Source organism: Lynx rufus, unplaced genomic scaffold (genome assembly GCF_022079265.1).
Source record: "Lynx rufus isolate CCGP_SWC_20201006 ecotype Redwood Valley unplaced genomic scaffold, mLynRuf1.p SCAF_14, whole genome shotgun sequence".
In the NCBI taxonomy this organism is placed as follows: domain Eukaryota; kingdom Metazoa; phylum Chordata; class Mammalia; order Carnivora; family Felidae; genus Lynx; species Lynx rufus.
Window position 1 is genome coordinate 6,594,634 of NW_025814828.1, and position 19,425 is coordinate 6,614,058.

The 19,425-nt window shown below is 46.6% G+C and overlaps 1 protein-coding gene across 1 annotated transcript in view; it reads right to left on the bottom strand.

The window, feature by feature from the left end:
* Window positions 1-1,497: 1,497 nt before the first annotated feature.
* Window positions 1,498-19,425, bottom strand: part of GPR143 (G protein-coupled receptor 143) — a 48,118-nt gene continuing 30,190 nt past the window's right edge. The window contains exon 9 of the mRNA XM_047076340.1: window positions 1,498-1,592. Coding sequence (XP_046932296.1) covers window positions 1,498-1,592 — 95 coding nt within the window. The remainder of the gene's footprint in view (window positions 1,593-19,425) is intronic.

Genomic DNA, 19,425 nt, shown 5'->3' on the forward strand with positions numbered 1-19,425 from the left:
GGTTTGCTCCATTGTCCCTCCTCTTCACTAGATGGACTCGGTGCCCGTCGGTGATGTTCATTTGCAAGTTCTCCACCGCACGGGCCCACTCGCTGCCCGGCAAGTAGGCGTGGGGATATTCATGCATCTTCTGGCTTTCAGTCCCCCCCCACCCAACTCCCTCGGGCATAACCGCTGCGCCAGCTGGGGACTTGGCCACCCCATCTCGGAGGAGCTGTCATTGGATCATCAGATCAGAAAGGGCTCTTCCTTGCAAGTCTCTGAACCTGACTCACTGGTGTAAGGCAAAAAGAACAAACGAGGATACCGGGCCCTCTGAGGGATCCTGGAGGACCAGGCCCATGCAGGGGAGGTGCGCACAGACACAGCCCCGGCACTGCCCACGTGTGGACACGACACCGGAGTGGCCCCTCGGCCCCTCTCCAGACCTGCTTCTCTGCGGCCCTTTCCCTCGAGCGCTAGCTGCTAACTAGACTGGCTCGGCCAGGGAGGTGTGAAAGCTAGTACCCGTGCCTACAGGTGGAGGTGGGGGGGAGGGCTGGCCTCATGCTGTTGAGGGGGTTCCTCAAGCAGAAGAGGGGCTTCTGGTGCTGCTGGGGACTGAGGAGTCCACGCGGAGGCAGATAAAGAAGGCACATACCGCTCCGAAAAGCTAAGCTTCCTTCGCACGCCCCTGACACTTTGGATCAAGGGCGGGAGTGACGTAGCTTGGGCCCATCCTCAGGAATGCGCATGCCCAGGGCACCGTGGCCACAGTGCAGGTGTGCCCCGAATGCTGCTGCAGCCAGGCGACTCTCTTAACAGTACAAGTCCAGAAGCTTCCTGGACGGCTTTTCTAGAGCAAAAGGGCGTCCTTGACCAGAAGGGAGGTGTCCCGTGGCCGGGCGGTCTGTGGTGTCCCGGGAAAACACCGCCTTGCTTTTTCTATGGATCTTCCCATGTGGCCTGTAACTCCAATGCATGCGACAATATTTTGCCCATAAATACATTTAAAAATTTCAAATATATACCTATAGATCCACCTGGATAGACCTATATTTCAACTGATGCAAAGATTCTAACCTGGGAAATGGTGTCAGTCAGGGCCAAGGAGTCCTTAGACCAGGTCACTGCTCAGCACAGCATGGGGACCAGGGGCTACGTCATCAAGACCTTGCTCAAGAGCATTTGCTAGAGATGTTGTTCAGACAGCATGCGAGCCAGGCCTGGAGCTCAGTTACAACAACTTTATTCACTTTTCTAAGGACCTGGGTCTGGCATTTACATTATAGGCAACCTCAGAAGAGGGGAGAGCAGCTGCTATGTCTGGTCTGGAAGGAATTCTCTCTCTGTTCCCAAGCTCGTGCTCACGGATCACGTCTCTTACCATGGCTACTCCTCGGGAAGGAACCGTTACAACGCGGTGAGGACAGGAAGGTTTGTGGGGAGAATGCAGTTCTAAAGAGTGAGAAACGCAGAACCTGAGGATGTGGGGACCGGACCCCTGTCACGTCCCTCTCAGAGGTCTCCCTGGGGTTCGGGAACAGATTCCACCTCATTTTCGTTGCGGGACCCGCTTGTGACATGGATTTCAACCGTGCTGGCGTCGGAACCTGGGGAGGAGAAGAGGGTCTCTTGTCAGCAACTGATGCAGGACCTTGCGGCCATTTTCTGCCCCTTTTCCCAAGCGTCTGCCCTGGGCAGCCACGTGTGCGTCTCAGCAGAACCGCATGGATGCCACAGACCAAACGGAAACCAACTGTGGGCCGACACGGGGGCTTCGGGGCCCTGTGCTGTCGGACCGGGGAGCACGGGATCACGGCGCGCTTGGGTGACCATCAGGACAGCTGCCACGGGGGTGGGGGGTGGGGTGCAAAGGTCACCAGGGCCCCACGGGGCCCACACGGAGGAGACCGCCAGCCTCTGTCACACGAAAACACCTCCAAGTGGTCTTTTCATGCTTGCTGTCACGTGGTTCCAGGAAGAAAAGGTGGGTGAAGGACAGCAGAATTATTCCTCCCAGAAGAGGAATCTTGAAGATGTGTTCAATCGTTCTGGTAACACACCTTCCTTCAGAACCTGGGGTCGTCCTTTGCAACAGACCTCAGAACTCTTTTTTCATTCTGCAAGTAGCCAGGCGTGCCTCCTACATGCCAGGTTCCAGGTTGGATGTGGGCAGTTGAGATGAAGACAGAAAGAAGGGTGGCCTTCTCAACTGCGCGTGGGGCAAGTGAGTAACCTTCACAAAAACCTCCAAATCCCAAACTGCTTCCACCAGTGGGCCTTGCCGGTCAGTGTAGTCTCCACTCACGTCCCTCTCTGTTCCCTCCCAACGCTCAGGCACACTGGCCTCTCTCACGCTCCCAACTCAGTCCTGCCACAGGGCCTTGGCACAATCTCTTCTGCCTGTAAAGCTCTTTTCCAGATTTTCTCATGGCTCCCTTCTACACTTCACTCAGATCTTAATTCAAATGGCCCTGGGAGAACCTCATCCTCAGGGAGAAATCCAGGACACCCGACCTGAAATCACTCCGCTGCCCCGTATGGCTCTGTTTTTCTCCATGGTATTTCACTACCCGAAAGATGATATAATCGTATTTTTCATTCTGTCTCTGCTGCTACAGTGGAAAGTCCCGTTAGATGAGGGATCTGTCGTACTCACCGTGGTAGTGCCTGAAACAGCACCTGGCACATGGAATGTGCTCAATACACAAGTACTGAATGGATAAGCACAGGGCAGCAAGTGCCGTGCCATCAGCAGGGTGCAGCACCAGTGTCCCGCGGAATTGGGACTGATGAGTAAGAAGAACGGCGGGAACCAGCACAACTTAAAAAAGAGACACGTGGGGCGCCTGGGTGGCGCAGTCGGTTAAGCGTCCGACTTCAGCCAGGTCACGATCTCGTGGTCCGTGAGTTCGAGCCCCACGTCAGGCTCTGGGCTGATGGCTCAGAGCCTGGAGCCTGTTTCCGATTCTGTGTCTCCCTCTCTCTCTGCCCCTCCCCTGTTCATGCTCTGTCTCTCTCTGTCCCAAAAATAAATAAACGTTGAAAAAAAAAAAAAGAGAGACACGTGTACAGCTGTGGGGAACGCGTAAGGAAGAAAAGAACATTAGCGTTCTCTGGAAAAGACAAGGCAACAGGAGAGCTGTCTGCGGAAACGCCTCGGAAGGCCTGGGTTACGGGAGGACATGCCAACGTGACCGAGAAAAACCCAGCAAGGTGCTGCAGTGCCCTCCCCCCACCGCACTCCGACCCTCCTCCCGGTGCCGGGCGAACAGGAAATCTGGGAGAACACGGGTCTGGGTAAGTCAGACCAAGTTCGATGAGCCCCATGAAGAGAGGTGAATTTAGCGGGCAGTGGGAGGACCCACGCCGGCCATGGAGGCCGCAGGCGGACCCTGAGGAGAGTCTGGGGTGCCGGCAAGGATGGTGGGAGACCCGCTGCTTGCAGCAGTGAGCCTGCGGTTCCAGGAAACCAGGCACAGCTGGGAAGAGACACTTCCAGCACCGCATTCCTGCCGGAGAAGCTGGTGGCACTTCAAAAAGACCGCCTTTTCACAAGGTCACCCGCTGTTTATGAGGACACCCTGAGCTCATGGGAACTCGTCCGTGTGACTTCTGCGGTCCTTACAGAGACTGCAGGGGAATATCGCACGGTGGCTTGTGATCAAGGTCCGGGCTTTAGACGTTTCCCCGTGACCTCACACTTTGGGGCTTGCTCTGGGTCCTGGGGCTTCTTCAGAGTTCCGGGTTCTTTCATCCTCCCCCAGAGGCCCCGCAGAGGAAATCCATTTGTACCACGACAACTTTCTCAGATGCCAGTGCTGCTGAAGCCACGGCCCCCGAGTCCAGCCCTGCCCGCGCGGACTTGAGTGGGTCCAGCAGGCCTAGACCTCCATGGATCCTCTCTTCTGCTCATGAAGGTCTCCAGAGAGAACACGCTGGCCGAGTGAGCAAGTCTCTGAGAAGATAATCCAATGAGGCTGTTGGGGGATTGGGACGAATTCCATTGGTGCAAAGGGCAAGTACCTGACGAGTGTCCCTGCAGGAAAGGCAGATGCCCACAAGCTCGTGGCGCCCAAGGGCCAGCCCCCTTCCTAGTGACTCTCGAATGACCCTTGCAAGCCCCAGACAGGTGCTTGGGAACGTCGGGGCCCCATGGAGACCTGAGACTCGGGAAGGCACCTCACCTGTTGCTCCCGGATACCCTGAAAGCCCGCAGCCCTCGATCAGAAAGCCCCATCAGTGGGCACCCATGAGCCATAGAGAACACAGGGCACCAGGCCCTGGATCTCCTTGAAGTGTTGAATTGGATCCAGGGAGCACAAGAGTCAGAGCCCCGGGCACACTCTCTTCCACACTTCCCTAGCAAGTGCCGTCCACAGGGCCACCTGGTGTTACATTCAGGAGAAGAGCAAGTGACAACAGGGAACCAAGGGTAAGACAAGGAACTGTGGGAGCGAGAACTGTGGATGACACAAGGGAATACAGGAGGGAACAGAACTATGGGAAAGAACGGGAATTCTGGAGAGAATGAGGAACTATGGGGGAGAGGTGGGACCCGGGGAGAGACGGAGTTGTCAGGGACGATAAGAAATTAAGGGAGAGAGAATTGGGGGAGAAACAGAATTGTGGGAAACAGGCAATTGTGAGAAGGAATTATGGGGAAGAACAGAGTATTTAGCAGAAACAAAATTTTACAAGAGACAGGATGTGGAAGAAAACAGCACTGTAGAAGAAAACAGACTTGAGAGAGACCAGGAAGAACCCAGAACTGTGGAAGAAAGTGGGGACACTGTGGGAAAGAGAACTGGGAGAGAACTAGGCTATGGAGAATACAGAGAACTGTGGGACAGACAAGGCATTGTAGGACAAAAGGGATTATGGAAAAGAATCGCGGGAGAGAAGGAATTGCAGGAGGCCAGGGAATGTGAGTGAGACAAGGAATTATGGGAAAGGAAGTCGAATTGTGGGACAGAAACAGAATTACGAGAGGGGCGCCTGGGTGGCTCAGTCGGTTGAACGTCTGACTCTTGGTTTTGGTTCAGGTCACGATCCCAGCCAGGGTCGTGGGATCGACTCCTGCATTAGGCTCCTTGCTGAGTGTGGAGCCTGCTTATGATTCTCTCTCTCCTCCCTCTGCCCCTCCCCCCATTCGCACTCTCTCTCTCTTAAAAAAACAATTATGTGAACAAAGGGATTATAGAGAAAGGGGAATTGTGGAAAAGACAGGCATTGTGGGAAAAAGGGAATGGTGAGAAAAATAGGGCACCGTGCGAAAGACGAGAGCAGGGCAGTGAAAGGGGAACTGTGGGAACAACAAACGGTTATGAGAGAAAGGGTATTGGGAAGAACGAGGGAAACTGTAGAAGAAATGTATTATGGCAGAGACAGGAAATAGTGGGAAAGAACAATCTTAGGGGATGATAAATTGCAAGGTAGACGGGCAGTATGTTTTTGTTGTTTTTTTTTTTTTTTTTGGTTGTCCACTGATATTTTTTAAAGTTTTTATTTAAATTCCAGTTAGTTAACATAACTATAATACTAGTTTCGGGTGTACGATATCGTGATTCAACACGTCCATACAACACTCCGTCCTCCTCACAACAGGTGCACTCACGTATTTTACCCACCCACCCATCACCTCCCCTCTGGTGACCATCCGTTTGTGCTCTATGGTTAACACCCTGTTTCCTGGTTGGCACCCCACCCCCTGCTTTTTTGGGAATTGGTCTTTCTCTGACTCATTTCTTTCGCTCAGCATAATACTTCTCTAGCTCCGTGTTTGATGTTGCAAATGGCAAAGTTTCAGTGGACACTTGGGCTGTTCCCATAACGTGGCTATTGTAGACAATACTGCAATAAACATCAGGGTGTGTATACCCCTTTGAGTTAGTATTTTTGTATTCTTTGAGTAAATACCTAGTAGTGTGATTGATGGATCATAAGGTAGTTCTCTTTTTAACTTTTAAGGAAACTCCATACCGAAAAACACAAAGTTAAACACCACGAATTTTCAAAGATGCACTCGATGTTTATTGCAGCATTATTTGCAATGACTAAATTAGGGAAGCGACTCAAGTATCCATCAACAGATGAATAAAGGGATGGTATATACATAAGGTAAAATATTTAATTTCATTAAAAGAATGAAATCTTGCCATTTGTAACAAAATGGATGGAGCTAGACGGTATAACGCTAAGTGGAAAAAGTCAGAAAAAATACCATATGATTTCACTCATCATAGAATTTAAAAAACAAAACAAACGGGGAGAAAAAACAAAAACATCAGACTCTTAAATATAGAGAACTGACGGAACCAGAGGGGAGGTGGGTCGGGGGAGGGGTGACAGGTGAAGGAGATTAAGAGGACACTTCTGGTGATGAGCACTGAGGTACAGAATTGCTGGATTGCTATGCTGTACACCTTAAACTGACACTGTAACTATATTGGAATTTAAAAATAATAGAAGTATTAAATCAACAACCAAAAACAAAACAGCAAACTCTGGGTGAGAACAATAAAGTGTGAAAAGACAAAGGGTTATGGGAGAGCAAGACCCGTGTGAGAAAAGGGGAGTCGCGCGAATCAACGAAGAACCGTGGGAGGCCAAGCAGTGCAAGAATGACAAGAAATGGAGCGAGAAGAGAGCTGTGGGACAGAAGCGGAGACAGGGCACTGTGCGTAAGACAAGGGATTACTGGAAAGAAACGATTTTCATTAAGAAATGGCATTGCGGGGGGGAGGGGGAGGGTGGGTGCCTGGGTGGCTCAGTTGGTTAAGCCTCTGACTATAAAAAAAGAAAACTTCTTTTACTTATTTTGAGAGAGCGACAGCGCGTGCGCTCCCGTGGGCGTGCAACTGGGGAAGGGACAGAGAGAATCCCAAGGAGGCTCCGCACAGTCAGTGCAGAGCCTGACGTGGGGCTTGAGCCCCCAGACGGTGAGATCATGGCCCAAGCCCAAATCAAGAGTTGCATATGTACCTACTGAGGCACCCAGGCACCCCAACTCTTAATTTTGGCTCAGGTCGTGATGTCATGGTTGTGAGATCAAGCCCCATGTTGGGCTCCAAGCTGAGCATGGAGTCTGCTTGGGATTCTCTCTCTTCCTCTCCCTCTGCCCCACCCCCACATACTCTCAAAAAAAGAAAAGGAATTGCTGGAATATGGGGTTAAAGCAGAGAATCTTGGGAGAGGGCATCATGGGAAAGACCAGGGATCACGGGCATCAAAGGGGAGTTTTCGGGAAAAGGGAATTCTGGGACAGAGAACTCCGGGTGAACATGGAATTGCAGTAATAATGCAGAGTTTTAGAAGAAAGGGGAACTGTAGGAACAAGAGGGCTTATGTGAGACAAAGAACTGGGGGACAAAATACGGAACTGTGGGAAAAACAGTATTATGAGACAGATGGGAATAGTGGGAAAATGAGATTATGGGGGAGAATTATGGGAGACACAGTTAATGTGAGAAAAGAGGAACAGAATGTGGGAAAAACAGGATTGCAAGAAAGATGAAAAGTGGTCAAAATCACAAGTATTGAGAAAAATACAGACTTCTGAGTGCCAACAGATTTCCGAATTGTGGGAGAAAATTGTGGGCAACGGAAGGAAAGAAGGACTTGTGAGAGCAATAAAGTATTGTGGGAATGACAGCCCTTCTCATGGAAGAGAAAGGGCAACTGTGGGAGACTGTAAAACAAACTCTAGGAAAACTGTTTTGTGGGAGAGATTAGGAATGTGGAGGGACAACGGATTATAGCAATTGTGAGATCAAATAAATTAACAAGGAAACAAAAGGCAACACGATATAAAACAATCACCAAGGAAAATGGAGATTTGTGCCAAACAAAAAAGACACCAGGATTGTGAAAGAAAAGAAGGAATTTTGAGGGAAAAAAAGGGTATTGTGGGAGAGACAGGGAATTGTGAGAAAAACATAGGCTCATGGGGGAGAGAAGGAAATTTGGGGAGACAGTTATGAGAACAAGGAATTATAGGAGAAACACGAAATTGTGTGACAAAATATCGTAGGGAAAGGAATTAGGAAAATAAAGCATTGTGCGAGAGAATGGAAAAATGTGGAATACACAACTTTGCTACCAATGAAACTATGAAGAATAGAGAACTGTTGAGCCAATCGAGAAGGGCAGAATGTGATTTGTGTGGGAATGACAAGGATCACAGGAATTGTTAGAGAAAAAAAGAAACTGGGAAAAGTTGTGGGAGGATAGAGAGCTGTGGGAAAAGGACTGGATTGCAGGGGAGCTAGGGAATGGTGGGAGAAGGAACTGGCTGTACTAGAAGTGGGGAACCGTTGCAGAAATTATAAGGATTATAACTGGATTATAAGGAAAGCAATGGGTTCTCAGGGAGGTGAGGACTAGAGGTCAGAAGGAACAGGGCACAGAGTGGGGGAGAAGCAACGGATTATGAGACAGGCCAAGAATGGGAGAGGAGCAATGGATTGTGGGAGAAGCCAAGATGGGAAAGGATTGTGTAGAGTTCGTTAACGGTGGTTAAGCAAGGCACTGTGGGAAAAGCAATGTATTCTGGGAAGGTCCAAGATGCGGAGAAGCAAAGGATTGTAGGAGGGGCCAATATGGCAGAGAAGCAAAAGATTCTGGTACAGTCTGTTAACGGTGGCTAGGCAATGAATACTGGGTTGTGGCAGAGACCAAGATGGCGGAGAAACAAAGGATTGTGAGAGAAGCCAATATGTTGGAGAAGCAAAGGATTCTGGTAGAGTCCGTTAGCAGCTAGGCAATGAACTGTGGGAAAAGCAATGGATTGTATGAAGGGCCAAGATGGCGGAGAAGCAATGAACTGTGGGAGAAGGAATGGATTGTGGGAAGGGCCAAGATGACAGAGAAGCAAAGGATTGTGGGAGAAACCAAGATGGCGGAGAAGCAATGAACTGTGGGAGAAGCAATGGATTGAGGAAGGGGCCAAGATGGTGGAAAAGCAAAAGACTGTGGGAGGGTCTGTTAACGGTGCAGCAAAGCACTGTGGGAACAGCAATGTATTCTGGGAAGGGCCAACATGGCAGCGAAGCAAAGGATTGTGGGAGAGTCTGTTGATGGCGGCTCAGCAAAGCACTGTGGGGAAAAGCAATGTATTCTGGGAAGGGCCAAGATGGCAGAGAAGCAATGGACTGTGGGAGAAGCAATGGATTGTGGGAGATGTCAAGATGGTGGAGAAGCAATGAACTATGGGAGAAGCAATGGATTGTGGGAAGGCCAATGGTGAAGAAGCAAAGGACTGTGGGAAAGTCTTAACGGCATTCAGCAAAGCACTGTGGGAAGGGCAATGTATTGTGGGAAGGGCCAAGATGGCGGAAAAGCAATGGATTGTGGGAACGGCCAATGGCGGAGAAGCAAAGGACTGTGGGACACTCCGTTAATGGCGGTTCAGCAAAGCACTGTGGGAAAAGCAATGTATTGTGGGAAGGGCCAAGATGGCGGAGAAGTAATGGACTGTGGGAGAAGCCAAGACAGCAGAGAAGCAAAGGATTCTGGTAGAGTCTGTTAACGGCAGCTAGGAAATGAACTGTGGGAAAAGCAGTGGATTGTGGGAGAAGTCAAGATGGCGGAGAAGCAATGAACTGTGGGAGAAGCAATGGGTTGTGGGAGAAATCAAGATGGTGGAGAAGCAATGAACTATGGGAGAAGCAATGGATTGTGGGAACGGCCAATGGCGGAGAAGCAAAGGACTGTGGAAAAGTCTGTTAACGGCATTCAGCAAAGCACTGTGGGAAAGGCAATGTATTGTGGGAAGGGCCAAGATGGCGGAAAAGCAATGGATTGTGGGAACGGCCAATGGCGGAGAAGCAAAGGACTGTGGGACACTCCGTTAACGGCTGTTCAGCAAAGCACTGTGGGAAAAACAATGTATTCTGGGAAGGGCCAACATGGCAGAAAAGCCATGAACTGTGGGAGAAGCAATGGGTTGTGGGAGAAGTCAAGATGGCAGAGAAGCAAAACACTGTGGGAAAAGCAATGGATTGTGGGAAGGCCAATGGTGAAGAAGCAAAGGACTGTGGGACACTCCGTTAACGGCAGTTCAGCAAAGCACTGTGGGAAAAGCAATGGATTGTGGGAAGGGCCAATGGCGGAGAAGCAAAGGATTGTGGGAGAGTGTTAACAGCTGTTCAGCAAAGCACAGTGGGAAAAGCAATGTATTGTGGGAAGGGCCAAGATGGCGGAAAAGCAATGGATTGTGGGAAGGCCAATGGTGAAGAAGCAAAGGACTGTGGGCCACCCGTTAATGGCGGTTCAGCAAAGCACTGTGGGAAGAGCAATGTATTGTGGGAAGGGCCAAGATGGCGGAGAAGCAAAGGACTGTGGGACACTCCGTTAACGGCAGTTCAGCAAAGCACTGTGGGAAAAGCAATGTATTGTGGGAAGGGCCAAGATGGCGGAAAAGCAATGGATTGTGGGAAGGCCAATGGTGAAGAAGCAAAGGACTGTGGGCCACCCGTTAATGGCGGTTCAGCAAAGCACTGTGGGAAGAGCAATGTATTGTGGGAAGGGCCAAGATGGCGGAAAAGCAATGGATTGTGGGAAGGCCAATGGTGAAGAAGCAAAGGACTGTGGGCCACCCGTTAATGGCGGTTCAGCAAAGCACTGTGGGAAGAGCAATGTATTGTGGGAAGGGCCAAGATGGCGGAGAAGCAATGGACTGTGGGAAAAGCAATGGATTGTGGGAGAAGTCAAGATGGCGGAGAAGCAATGAACTGTGGGAGAAGCAATGGATTGTGGGAAGGGCCAATGGCGGAGAAGCAAAGGACTGTGGGACACTCCGTTAACGGCGGTTCAGCAAAGCACTGTGGGAAAAGCAATGTATTGTGGGAAGGGCTAAGATGGCGGAGAAGCAATGGACTGTGGGAAGGCAATGGATTGTGGGAGAAGTCAAGATGGCGGAGAAGCAATGAACTGTGGGAGAAGCAATGGATTGTGGGAAGGGCCTATGGCGGAGAAGCAAAGGACTGTTGGACACCCGTTAATGGCGGTTCAGCAAAGCACTGTGGGAAAAGCAATGTATTGTGGGAAGGGCCAAGATGGCAGAAAAGCAATGGATTGTGGGAAGGCCAATGGTGAAGAAGCAAAGGACTGTGGGACACCCCGTTAATGGCGGTTCAGCAAAGCCTTGTGGGAAAAGCAATGGATTGTGGGAACGGCCAATGGCGGTTCAGCAAAGCACTGTGGGAAAAGCAATGTATTGTGGGAAGGGCCAAGATGGCGGAGAAGCAATGGACTGTGGGAGAAGCCAAGACGGCGGAGAAGCAAAGGATTCTGGTCCGTTAACGGCAGCTAGGCAATGAACTGTGGGAAAAGCAGTGGATTGTGGGAGAAGTCAAGATGGCGGAGAAGCAATGAACTGTGGGAGAAGCAATGGATTGTGGGAAGGGCCAATGGCGGAGAAGCAAAGGATTGTGGGAGAGTGTTAACAGCTGTTCAGCAAAGCACTGTGGGAAAAACAATGTATTGTGGGAAGGGCCAACATGGCAGAAAAGCCATGAACTGTGGGAGAAGCAATGGGTTGTGGGAGAAGTCAAGATGGTGGAGAAGCAAAGCACTGTGGGAAAAGCAATGTATTGTGGGAAGGGCCAAGATGGTGGAGAAGTAATGAACTGTGGGAGAAGCAATGGATTGTGGGAAGGGCCAATGGCAGAGAAGCAAAGGATTGTGGGAGAGTGTTAACGGCAGTTCAGCAAAGCACTGTGGGAAAAACAATGTATTCTGGGAAGGGTCAACATGGCAGAAAAGCAATGAACTGTGGGAGAAGCAATGGGTTGTGGGAGAAGATGGCAGAGAAGCAAAGCACTGTGGGAAAGGCAATGTATTGTGGGAAGGGCCAAGATGGCGGAAAAGCAATGTATTGTGGGAAGGGCCAAGATGGCGGAGAAGCGATGGACTGTGGGAGAAGCCTAGGTGGCAGAGAAGCAAAGGATTCTGGTAGAGTCCGTTAACGGCAGTTAGGCAACGAACTGTGGGAAAAGCAGTGGATTGTGGGAGAAGTCTAGATGGCGGAGAAGCAATGGACTGTGGGAGAAGCAATGGGTTGTGGGAAAAGTCAAGATGGCAGAGAAGCAAAGCACTGTGGGAAAAGCAATGTATTGTGGGAAGGGCCAAGATGGTGGAGAAACAAAGGATTGTCGGAGCGTCCGGTAACGGCGTTTCAGCAAAGCACTTTGGGAAACGCAATGTATTCTGTGAAGAGCCAACATGGCAAAGAAGCAATGGACTGTGGGAGTAGCAATGGATTGTGGGAGTAGCCAAGATGGCAGAGAAGCAATGAACCGTGGGAGAAGTCAAGCTAGCAGAGAAGCAAAGGATTTGGTAAAGTCTTAACGGCAGTTAAGCAAAGCACTGTGGGACAAGCAATGTATTCTGGGAAGGCCCAAGATGGCGGAGAAGTAATGGACTGTGGGAGAAGCGATGGGTTGTGGGAGAAGCCAAGATGGTGGAGAAGCAAAGGATCATGGGAGAAGCCAAGGGTTCTGGTAGAGTCCGTTAACGGCAGCTAGGCAATGAACTGTGGGAGAAGCAATGGATTGTGGGAAGGGCCAAGATGGCAGAGAAGCAATGAACGGGTGGGAGAAACAATGGGCTGTGGGAGAAGTTAAGATGGCACAGAAGCAATGGATTGTGGGAATGGCCAAGATGGCAGAGAAGCAAAGGATTCTGGTAAAGTCCGTTAAAGGCGGCTAGGCAATGAACTGTGGAAAAAGCAACGGATTACGGGAAGGGTCAGTAATGGCGGAGAAGCAAGGGACTTGGGGAGAATCAAAGAATTGTGGGAGAAGTTGGTAATGGTGGTGAAGCAGTAGACTCAGAGAAGCAAGGGACTGTGGGAAAGGCCAAGATGGCAAGAAGCAATGAACTGTGGGAGAAGCAAGGGGTTGTGGGAGAAGTAATGGATGGCTTAATGCGTATGGAAAGAACGAATAACCGCATTTAAAAATTTTCTGGGGTTCCTAAGACAGAAACCAACCAAGTTTAGGTTTGTGAGAAGTCCCATTTTTAACTTTTAGTCCCAAGGCAAATTTCAATTCCTTGTGAAGATATTTTACATGACACTGTCGTAAGAAATTACACACAGATCCCCTCAATGGAAACTTGCTACAGTCACAAAACATGATCATCCAATCAATTCTCCCACACCAGGTAGTCCTCTAAGCAAACCTACAGTCTGTACTTAAAAGCCTTATGTAGGCCTTTGGGGACACAGATAAAATGCAAGCTCTTTAGCAGAATCTACAAAAGTCCTTCATCATCTGTTCCCAGGCTGCCTCTCCGGATCCGGAAAACCCATGACACCATGTCGTGCTGAGGCCACCCCAAACCACATGTAAACATTCTGCTCTGTGTCTCTGGCCTTTCTCCTCTCCCATTCAGGTCTCCTGTGCAACACCACGTCTGAACATCTCCAGAAACTCTCACCCATGCGCCCCAAACCAGCATACATAGCTGCATTTTCTGCGTTTAACACCTCACATTTTTCACAACAAAAAATAGCACTGTGGGGGCACCTGGCTGGCTCAGTCAGTAGATCATGCAACTTTTGATCTCGGGGTGTTAAGTTGAAGCCCCATGTTGGGGGAAGAGATTACTTAAAATCTAAACAAATAATAATAAAATAATAGCACTGTCTTACTTCTAAGTTTCATACATGATACTTCTCAAGAACACTCACCCTCCTTGACCAAAACGGTGTTGACCATACAGCAGATGCTCAAAACCCGTTTGTTGAAGATCAAATTAACTTACATTAAGTGCCTAGTAAGCACCTGACACCACGTCAGATATGTACTAATGGAGGTTCAAGGTGAGCCTATTGGCCTTAGAGCGAACTTCAAAGTTGTAGATGCTTCAGAGCAGGACAAATAAGTCCATTCATCACAACAGTACAAATGGAGAGACCTGTGTTTACTGCTTTGAATTACATATCTGGGCCTTTTCTCACACACGTAACAATATTTTCTGCATTACACATGGTTCCCTGTTACTGAAGAAACCTTTATTAAAGCAGTTGGAGAAAAGGAGGAAGGAGATGCCCAAGACTAAGCCGGATCTCAACCCTAAGATGGCCTCTTTAGAAGACATGGCTGCCGCTTACAGCAAGCAGCACGTGGCCCAGGGTAGAATACCCAGAGTCGGTTGTGGGGGAACCACTCTGCCTGGGCTGTTACCCTACATGTGCCAACACCTCTTTAGCCCAGACTGAACTGCCTTGGTAGTTTAGATGCAGCCTAGAAATTTGCACTCTGTTTTGCTTCTGAATTCCAGTCCTTACCAACATTTGCCCCATTTTCCCCTCAAACTATGAGTACGTAAGATTATTTACCACTAGAGTTAGAGTTACTGAATGTCAGCACCACTGAACACAGCATACGATCTATTTGATCTTATGAAAAATTACCATTGTCAGCACCCTGTTAGAGGTAAACAAATCCTAAGTGAGGTTTGCCAGCAGGGCTTCTTGTCAGCTCACCTGGACGGGGCCGAGTGAACAGTCCTGTACCCAGATGCCACTAACCCTTCCTTGAAGCTACCATGACAGGTCTTGCCTGGCAAGTCCATTCCTTATACTTCCCTCATATGTCACCTAGCTTCTGATAAGCTTAATAAACGTTGCTATTATTCAAGGACAGAGAACTTAACTCCTTACGCATTCTTAGCACCCAAAATGTTCAAGATCTCAACTCTTTTTCCCCAGCTCTACTGAGATGTCATTGACATAGTACCCCAACACTTACATTATTAAGAATTCTTTCAATCTTTTACCTAATGACTCTTATTTTTCAGTTAGGCCTTCAGTTAGCCATGACCTGCATGACCTACATATTTTGCATCAAAAATCTGTAATTTAACATCATCATTACAAGCAACCACTGAGCACTTATCATATGGAAGGGTCAAGCTTTGGGTATGAATGCAAGACGGAGAATGGAATGCATCGCGATACTGGTAGTGAACATGCATTAGTTCAACGTGCTTTCAAACAATCTCAAAGTAACACAGTGGGAAGTGGAAGGAGCTTCAGGGTCTCAGTGGAAAGAGGAGAGGTGAGGTGGCCTCCTCCCCGAAGAGCATTTGTGAGAATCAACCCACTGATCCGAAGAAGAAAGTGCTCCAAACATGTGGTCTCTCCTTGTAAGAATTTTCTATCTTGTTACTCAATGCTAACAGCAACATATTTAGTCAAGAAGAATCTTCTGAGGGGTTAAAATCTAAGTATAGGAGGGAGGATAAAATCAATGTTACCGTAACAATAGTAACGGACATTACTCATGACTCATCTTGATTAGAATATAAGTGAGCTTATTGTAATAGTAAATTCAGAATATAGAACAAATGATAAATTATCAGGTTGTAATAGTTTAATGAAAAACATATGATGTACTTATTAATAGATATATGTGAATATATATAATTATAAAATTTATGTGATAGGTTTTGTAAATGGCAATCTTTAGAGAAACAATTATTTGAGCCTTAATTGGTACTTTCTTCCTCCTTATCAGTTGGGTTAGTGGACATAACCCCAAATAAGAATAGGAGTTTAAAAAGGGAAACATAAGGAAAGAAGATGTATACATTGATAAGATAGGTTGATGGTACGAGGAGAAAACTTCATAAGAACAGAGCGCTAAACAGCCAAAACACTGTGATAAAAAGTCAACTTTTACAAAGCGAAGACTCACAAATAACCCAAACAGAATCAATAAAGAAACAGTGGTTTTGAATGACACACTGGATTAGATGATCTAACAGATACATTCAGAACATTCCATCCTAACACAGCAGAATACTCTTTTCAAGCGCACATGGGACATTCTCCAGAAGAGATCACGTCAGACCACAAAACATGTCTCGACAAATTTAAAAACAATGAGGTCATACCATGCATCTTTTGCAACCACAACACAAGGAAACTAGAAATCAACCACAAGAAAAAACCTGGAAAGAGTACAGATACATGGAGGTTGGATAATCTGGTAAATAACGAATGGGTCAACTAAGAAATCATAGAGGAAATCACAAACACATGGAAACATGTGAAAATGAAAACACAGTCCCAAATCTTTGGGATGCAGCAAAAGTTATCCTAAGAGGCAAGTTTATAGCAATACATGCCTACCTCAAGAAGAAAACTCCCTGACAAAAAAACAAAACAAAACAAAACAAAACAAAACAAAACAAAAAAAAAATTAACCTTATAGCTAGAGAAGCTAAAAAAAAGAACAAGCAAAGCCCAAGGTCAGTAGAAGGAAGGAAATAATAAAGATTAGGGCAGAAACAACGACAAAAAAAAAAAAAAAAGAATACATCAATGAAACCAGGGGATGATCCCTAGAAAAGATCAACAAATTGATAAACCTTTAGCCTGACTCATTCAAAAAAAAAAAAAAAAAGAAAAAAGAAAAAAAAAGGACTCAAACAAAATCAGAAATGAAAGAGGTGAAATAACAACACTGAGTACAAAACAGAAGAGAATATTATAAAAAACTACATGCCAACAAACTGGACAACCTAGAAGCAATGGACAAATTCTTAGAAACATTACCTCCCATGGGCGCCCAGGTGGCTTAGTATGTTAAGTGTCCAACTCTTTATTTTGGCTCAGGTCATGATCTCATGCTTCATTGGTTCGAGCTCCACATTGGGCTCTGTACTGACAGCACAGAATCTGCTTGGAATTCTCTCTCCCTCTCTCTGACCCTACCCCTCTCATGCTCTCTCTCAAAATAAGTAAATAAAAAAAAATCTTAAATAAAATTTTTAAAAAGCAATGCTTTAAAAAAAATCATTAAAACTCCCAATAAGCAAAAATCCAACATGAGATAGCTTCACAAGTAAATTCTATGAAACCTTTAAAGAAGAGTTAATACCTATTCTCAAAGACAACATAGAAGAGAAAGGATAGCTTCCAAATTCATTCTGAGGCCAGCATTACCCTGGTACCAAAACCAGATAAAGATACTACAAAAAAAGAGAATGAGAAACCAGTATCTCTGGTTAACATAGATTCAAAAATCCTCAAAAAGTACTGGCAAACAGAATCCAACAATATATTAGAAAAATCATTTACTCCGAGTGGGATTTATTCTCAGACACCAGAGTTGTCCAGGATCTGCAAATCAATGTGATACATCACACAACACATATGATCACCTTAATATATACAGAAAAACCATCTGACAAAGTACAACATCCATTTTTTTTAATGTTAATTTTTGAGAGAGAGACAGAGTGTGAGCAGGGAGGAACAGGGAGAGAGGGAGACACAGAATCCGAAGCAGGCTCCAGGCTCCGAGCTATCAGCACAGAGCCTGACGTGGGGCTCGAACTCCCGAACTGTGAGCTCATGACCTGAGTCCAAGTCAGCCAGTTAACTGACTGAGCCACCCAGGTGCCCCTATAACATTCATTCATGATAAAAGCTCTCAACAAAGTAAGTTTAGAGGGAATATACCTCAACATAATAAAAAAAACCCATAGCTAACATCATATTCCATGGTGACAAATTGAGAGCTTTTCCCTAAGACCAAGAACAAGACAAGATTTCCACTCTCACCGATTTTATTCAACATAGTACTGGAAATCTTAGCTATAGCAATCAGATAAGAAATGAAAGGCAAAGAAAAAGTAAAACTACCACGATTTGCAGATGACATACTATATACAGAAAACCCTAAAGACTCCACCATAAAACTACTTGAACTGATCAATGAATGCGGCTACAATATCAATATACAGAAATCCACTGCATTTCTATACACTAATAATGAAGCAGCAGAAAGAAATCAAGAAAATGATCCCATTTGGGGCTCCTGAGTGACTCAGTCAGTTGAGCATCCGACTTCACCTGAGGTCATGATCTTGCAGTTCATGGGTTCAAGCCCCACATCAGGCTCTGTGCTGACAGCTAGGAGCCTGGAGCCTGCTTCGGATTCTGTGTGTGTCTCTCTCTCTCTCTGCCCCTCCCCCACTCGTGCTCTCTTCTCTCAAAAATAAACACTTAAAAAAATTAAGAAGAAAATTATCCCATTTACAATTGCACCCAAAATAATAAAATACCAAAGAGGTAAAAGACCTGTATCGTGAAAACTATAAAACAATGATGAAAGAAATTAAAGTGACATAAACAAATGGAAAGATATTCCATTTTCATGGATTGGGAGAATATTAAGACGTCCACTCTACCCAAAACAATCTATAGATTAAATGCAATCCCCATCAAAATACCAACAGCTTTTTTCACAGAACTAGACTAATTCTAAAATTTGTGTGGACCCACAAAAGACCCCAAATAGTCAAGCAATCTTGAAAAAGAGGAACACAACTGGAGGTATCACAATCCCAGATGCCAAGATATATTACAAAGCTGTAACAATCAAAACAGTGTGGTACTGATGAAAATAGACACATAGAGCAATAGAACAGAATTGAGAGCCCAGAAAGAAACCCATAACTATATGGTCAATTAATCTCCAGCAAAGGAGGCAAGAATATACAATGAGCAAGAGACAGTCTCTTCAACAAGTGGTGCTGGGAAATTTGGACAGCTACATGCAGAAGAATGAAACTTGATCACTTTTTTACAGCATACACAAAAATAAACTCAAAGTGGATTAAAGACCTAAATGTGAGACCTGAAACCATAAAAATCCTCAAAGAGAGCACAGGAATTAATTTCTCTGACATAGTCAATAGCAACATTTTCCTAGATAGGTCTCCAGAAGAAAGGGAAACAAATGCAAAAATAAACTATTGGGACCTCATCAAAATAAAAGGCTTCTTCTGCACTGCAAAGGAAATAATTAACACATCTGAAAGACAACGTACTGAATGAAAGAAGATATTTGCAAATGACATATCCAGTAAGGGGTTAGTTTCCAAAATATATAAAGAACTTATACAACAACACCAAAAACGCAAATAACCCAGTTAAAAAAATGGGCAGACTATGGGTGCCTGGGTGGCCCAGTTGGTTGAGCGTCTGACTTCAGCTCAGGTCATGATCTCACAATTTGTGGGTTCGAGCCCCGTGTCAGGCTCTGTGCTGACAGCTCAGAGCCTAGAGCCTGCTTCGAACTCTGTGTCCCCCTCTCTGTCTGTGCCTGCCCCGCTCATGCTCTGTCTCATCACTCTGTCAAGAATAAACATTTTTAAAAAACAGGCAGGAGACATAAACAGACATTTCTCCAAAGAAGACGTGCAGATGGCCAACCAACACATGAAAAGACGCTCGTTGATACTACCTGAAGCAATCTACACAGTCAATGCAATCCCTATCAAAATACCACCAGCATTCTTCACAGAGCTAGAACAAACAATCCTAAAATTTGTATGCAGCCAGAAAAGATCCTGAATAGCCAAAATAATGATGAAAAAGAAACCCAAAGCAGGAGGCATCACAATTCCAGACTTCAGGCT